This window comes from Mustela nigripes, chromosome 12 (genome assembly GCF_022355385.1).
Source record: "Mustela nigripes isolate SB6536 chromosome 12, MUSNIG.SB6536, whole genome shotgun sequence".
NCBI lineage: Eukaryota > Metazoa > Chordata > Mammalia > Carnivora > Mustelidae > Mustela > Mustela nigripes.
Genome location: NC_081568.1, coordinates 140,920,973 through 140,926,972, shown reverse-complemented (window position 1 = coordinate 140,926,972; position 6,000 = coordinate 140,920,973). Strand labels below are relative to the sequence as shown.

Sequence of the window (6,000 nt, the reverse complement as noted above, 5' to 3'; positions counted from 1 at the left end):
TCCACTCATTACATGATGATTTTCAACCCAACACTTCGGGCTGATGAAATGCATGACATGTTGTATATAAAGAAATCCCGTCCTCTAAGTTACATGGTTCAAATAACAATTCACGAAACAATCTACGCAACATCAAAGTGCAGTTGGAGGGTGCAAGTGAAGACTACTATTAGCTATAAATCCACAAAAACTGAAACTACTCCAGGCAAATCAAGCAAATATAAAGCAACTGAATTAAAAAGACAACTACAATAAAGAAAAAGAAAAAAACTTTTAAAAGCCAGGTAAAAATTTCAGTTAAAATCATATAATTCTACCTATTTTGAGTATTTTTAGTAACTAAAACTATCAATCATAGTTCTTAAAACTGCCTAATGAGAGTAAGTGACTAAAGAAGCAGTGACTACCAGAAAAGATTAAGTGAAATCACCTTGTCAAGAGGTCAGTCAAGATAAAAAAATTAATAAAATAAGAGGTCAGAAAAATAGCTTGGAAAACTATATATACTTTAAAAGTATTTTATAAGTTTTGAAAAATACTAAATTTTAAGCCTTTGTAAGGATTCAAAAATTACCCTAAAATGCTGTAGTTAATAGAGAAAGGTAGTAATCATTCTTAACAAAGATCAATATAAAGTACAATTTAAAGATTTATATGGTGTCTTATACAGTGATTTCTTTTTTAAAAAGGCAATAATAATGGATTAAAAATTTGCAAAATTTTATTTTTAACTGAAAATATTACTGTAAGATGATTTTAACTCATTTTTTAGGAAACCATTACACATTATTATTACTATTTCTTTTCTATCATACCTAGGAAGTCATTTGATAGTAGGTGTCTTAGATTACAAATGAGCTAACTTGTGTTTAAATCCAAAAATTCAGTAATACAAGATAAAAAGAAATCAAACTTTTGTTCAGTATTTCAAAATATTTTCTGCATAGTTTCCCCAAACATTCATCAGCATTCTCATTATGACTAGCATTAAAGCTTTTAAGAAGAGTCTAAACCAGGTTAACAATAAAAAAAGAAAGTATGAAAACAATCAGAAATAACCATTCATATATCACACGTATAGACACATACATAACAAGCTTATTTTTATATCACAAGTTTAGTTCTTCCTTACAACTTAACACTTGATACAGCACACTCTAGGAGTCATAAATAAAGAACAAAGCAAAGCCCCTCTTCTTGCCAATATGCGACTCCAACTGCGGTAGATTTAAGTTAGATATAAACATATATTACATACATGCCTCTAATACTATGTAAGATGTTAGTAAATATTTTCCCAAGAGGGTAGGGAAAATTTAATCTCTGAAATTAAAAGTTCTTGCCACCAAAAAAGATTTAAATAGCCCTAGTTAGAAAAATATGTTCCTGAAAGTATAGTTGTATTATATGCTATTTCATTTCTTTCCATGTGAAAATTTCAATACAACTAATCACAGTCAATAAACCTTTTAGATGAATGTTGAAAAATCTAACCTTACCCAGAGTGATTACAAGTAAAAATGGATGCTATGCCAAAATTACATGCACCTCTTTCAGAATTTGGGCTACTATCCAAAACAATCTTCAGAGTCATTGAAATCTGTATCAACAGTCCAATGGCATTTTTTCACAGACAGAGAACAAACAATCCTGCAATTTGGAAGGAGCCATAAAAGACCCCAAAGAGCCAAAGCAACTTTTAGAAACAAAAACAAAGAGGGAGTATGAAATCAGAGTACATTGCAAAGCTATAGTTATCGAAACAGTGTGGTATTGGCATAAAAACACACAAATATATCTATGGAACAGAATAGGGCTCCCAAATAAACCCACACATGCATGACCAAATGATTTCTGATTTCTGACAAAGGAGCCAAAAATATGGGGAAAGGGGAAAGTGGGGAAAGGACAGTTTCTTCAACAAATGATGCTGGGGAAAGCTTCAACCACATGCAAAAGAATGAAACTGGACGACCATCTTATACCACACACAAAAACTAATTCCAAATGGATTAAAGACTTGCATAAAAGAAATGAAACCCATAAAACTAGGGAAAAAAAGGTGGTAAGTTCTTTGACATCAATCTTAGCAATGATTTTTTAAATCAGGCACCAAAAGCACAAGTAACAGAAGTAAATATAAACCAGGGGGACTACATCAAACTAAAAAGTTTCTGCACAACAGAGGAAACCATCAACAAAATGAAAAGGCAACCTATGGAACGGGAGAAAATATTTGCAAATCATATATCAGATAAGGGGTTAATAACAAAAATATATAAAGAACTCATATAATTCATAGAAAAAAACCAAAACCCACAAACAATTTGATTTAAAAATGGGGGAAAATGTACAGAGGATCTGAATAGACATTTTTCTAAAACATAGAGAGGGCCAACAGGTGCATGAGAAGATGATTGCTATCACTCATCATCAGGGAAATACAAATCAAAACCACAAAGAGATATAAGACATCATCTCACACCTGTCAGAATGCCTAGTATTAAAAAGACAAGAAATAACAAGGGCTGACATGGAAAATGTGGAGAAGGGGGAACCCTCGTGCACTGTTGGCAGGAATGTGAAGTGGTGCAGCCACTATGGGAAAGAGTATGGAGGCTCCTTAGGAAGTAAAAAATAGAACTATCATATGGTCTAGTATTTCCATTTCTGGATATTTAGCCAAAGAAAACAAACGGATTAACTTTAAAAGATATATCTCTATGTTCACTATAGCATTATTTACAACAGCCAAGGTATGGTAATAACCTAAACAGCCATCAAAGGATAACTGAAATGGATTGTTAGTCAGCCATTTAAAAAAAAGACTGAAATCTTGTCATTTCTGACAACATGGATGGACCTGGAAGGCATAATGCTCAGTGAAATAAGTTACAAAGAGAAAGATAAGTATCATTTGATATCATTTTTATGTGGAATCCTTAAAAAAAAAAAAACCACAAAAAAAAACCAAGCTCATAGATATAGTGTATAGACTGGCAGTTGCTGGAGGCAGAGGGTGAATGGTGGGCAAAAGGAAGAAACTACCAGTTATAAAATAAAGTCTGGGGATGTAAAATAAAACATGGTGACTATAGTTAATAATTCTGCAAAACTGCAAATACTGCATATTGGAAAGATGTTAAAGAAGTGTATCTTAAAAGTTCTCATTATAAGAAAAAAAATTTCATAGATATGTAGGGATGTTGACTGGACTTATTGTGTGGTGATTATTTTGCAATGTATATAAAGACTAAATTATTATGGTGAACACCTGAAGCTAATATAATTTTATACTCCAATTGTACTCTAATACCAAAAATTCCAGGCAATTAGTAGAACACTTAAATCAAAATAGCTGAATTCAAATTTAGCTAAATTTGAATATATTTAGCTAAAAAATATATTTAGTTTCCTTATTCTGTTATAGTATTCTAGGAAATAAATTAATTCAATCTCAACTACCTGATGATCATTATTTTTGTTACTTATTAAAAACTATAAAGTTTATGTACAGGATTGCATATTGATGTGAGCGCCCTCTATTAGAGATCTACACCTATCTATAAATTAATGAAAAGACTACTGCCCCGATCAGGTGCAATAATTTCTTTCCATTTTATAAAAAAGAACTTCTAACCTCACTCAACAACTAATCACATTTCAAACAATGGATCTGAAAAAATGTTTTAGAGGCACATTTTTTAAAACAAATACACTATGAAACCTTGCTTTTAATGGAGTCAGTGAATTTTTCTTTTTTATTTGCTTTTTTATGGTTATTTGGTTTACTTCCTTCTTCTGGGCAAGTTTAGTATGCCAATCTTATTATTCAGATAGTCATAAATCTTCTGAAAACTTCACCTGGTCTTATCAGTGGAAGACATCATAACTAGCACCATGAAACAACAGTACTAAATTTTAACACTGTTCATTAACAGTTCCATTTTCCTGAGTTTGCGTTTGTTCTTTGGCATTGGCTTAGGATATAATCCATTCTTCAGAAGGTGTTCCTTGCTGAGGCGAATTTGAGCACCGTGCTGAAGCTGGAAAGAGCATAAAGCTTGAAGAGGACGAAGCAAAGTCTGTGAAGATAAAAAAAAAGATACTAAAATAGTGTCTAACAAATCACAATATTGTATCTAGTCTTTTCTTCATAATTATAAAACATAAATTATTATGTTTCTTTTTACCATCATTGGTTTTTGACTATAAAAAGTAATAGACACTCTACTAAATATGTGAAGATTTCCAAATATAAATTTCTTTTAATTCATACCTTACATAGCACTAAGGAATTCTGGTAAAAAGACGCAAGCATAGGAGCACTTGGGTGGCTCAGTGGGTTAAGCATCTGCCTTCAGCACAGGTCCTAATCTCACATTGGATTGAGTCTCACATTGGGCTCTCTGCTCAGTGGGGAGTCTGCTTCCCCCCACTCCCCTGTCCCTCTGCCTACTTGTGATCTCGCTCTGTCAAATAAATAAATAAAATCTTGAAAAAAAAAAGACACAAGCATAGAGATGATAAAGTCCAAATTCAGTTTAGTTAACATATTCAAATATCCAAAAAAACTGTTACATTATAATAATTTGATGTGTAACAGTAAAAGAGACCTTTAGATACAAATTGTTTCTTTAAGATTTTATTTATTTATTTGAGAGAAAGAGAGAGGAGAGCATGAGAGGGGTAAGAATAGAGAGAGGTGGAGATATGCAGACTCCCCACTGCGCAGGGAGCCAGATCTGGGGCTTGATCCCATGACCCTGAGATCAGGACCTGAGCCAAAATCAACCACCGACTAAGCCACCCAGGCACCCCTTAATTCCCTTGATTCAGCTTCAATCACAGACTGATGCATGTTTCCTGTTGCCTGAGAACAATTGGATGACAGCAGCAATGGGTAAGAGGTTTACTAATTCTCTCACATTGGTCCGGGGACCACAGCAAGTTAAATACCCTGGTATTTGGTACATTTGAAAATAATTCTAACTATATACATACCTGTCTAAATCCAAATACCGACAGGGCCAGTCATATTACATAAACATGTACGGGGGTGGGGGGTGAACCCATATGATAACAAAGAATGATGGCCGTGAAAACACAACTAGAGCATAAGCCCAACCTCAAGTTTTTCAAGTTCAAAAATTTAAAAAAAAGAAAAAAATCCCACTCTGTCACATGTTTAAAACATATTTTGAGTCAGATTCTTTCCTTGGGCCCGAGATCCCTGATCTAAATCTCCCAAGTAACAATAGCAAACTTGAGTAAGCAAACTCTTTTTTAGAAATAAAAGGAACAAAGAAAGAAAATGGATAAATTTATCTACCAAAATGTCACAATGTCTGTGTAAAAATGTATCCTCCCTCATTCACAGAGAGTGGCAGCAAAGAGCTTAACATCAGCTCTCTACTTTGACACTGAACTCAGACACTGTGACAAGTCACCAGCATTTCCCTCTCCATATTTATTCTTTTCTTATTAAAAAAAAATCCAAAATGTTATTCCAGGTAGCAATGTACCCAGCTGGTAATGCTATCTGGCTACCGACACTCCGTGTAATGATATGTGTGTGTGTGTGGGGGGGGGGGGTTCTGCGTGGGGCTTCTAGAGACACTCTTTAAAATGGGACAGACTCGACAGGCAGAGGCTCCTGCACTTTCCTCTTGCCTGGAACAGGACTGTGGGGATGGGATAACTATCATGTGACTCCTAGGCAATAAACACAAAGATTAAAGTCAAACACATCCATTCGGTGATGGACAGAGAGACAGAAGTGATGCCCAGCCCTGGGCTGCTCACCTCACCGTCCTTATACCCAGGAGAAAAAGAAGCGTACATACATGGTCCAAGCACTGCAGGAGCCACTCTGTCACAGGCAACCCCATGTAATCCCTGACGTACACCAACGGGAAAGAGACAGACTTCTTGGAGAAACTCTGCACGCCATTAGTGTAGAAAGCCCCTTATATATGCTACCATGATTTCCTTTAAGTT

The 6,000-nt window shown here is 34.5% G+C and overlaps 1 protein-coding gene across 2 annotated transcripts in view; it reads right to left on the bottom strand.

Annotated features, from left to right (window-relative positions):
• Positions 1–698: 698 nt before the first annotated feature.
• DTWD2 (DTW domain containing 2) overlaps positions 699–6,000 on the bottom strand; it is a 101,361-nt gene continuing 96,059 nt past the window's right edge. For both annotated transcript variants that reach the window (XM_059416080.1, XM_059416082.1), the window contains one exon: positions 699–4,085. In XM_059416080.1, the coding sequence (XP_059272063.1) occupies positions 3,915–4,085 (171 nt within the window). In that variant the 3' untranslated portion in view covers positions 699–3,914. The remainder of the gene's footprint in view (positions 4,086–6,000) is intronic.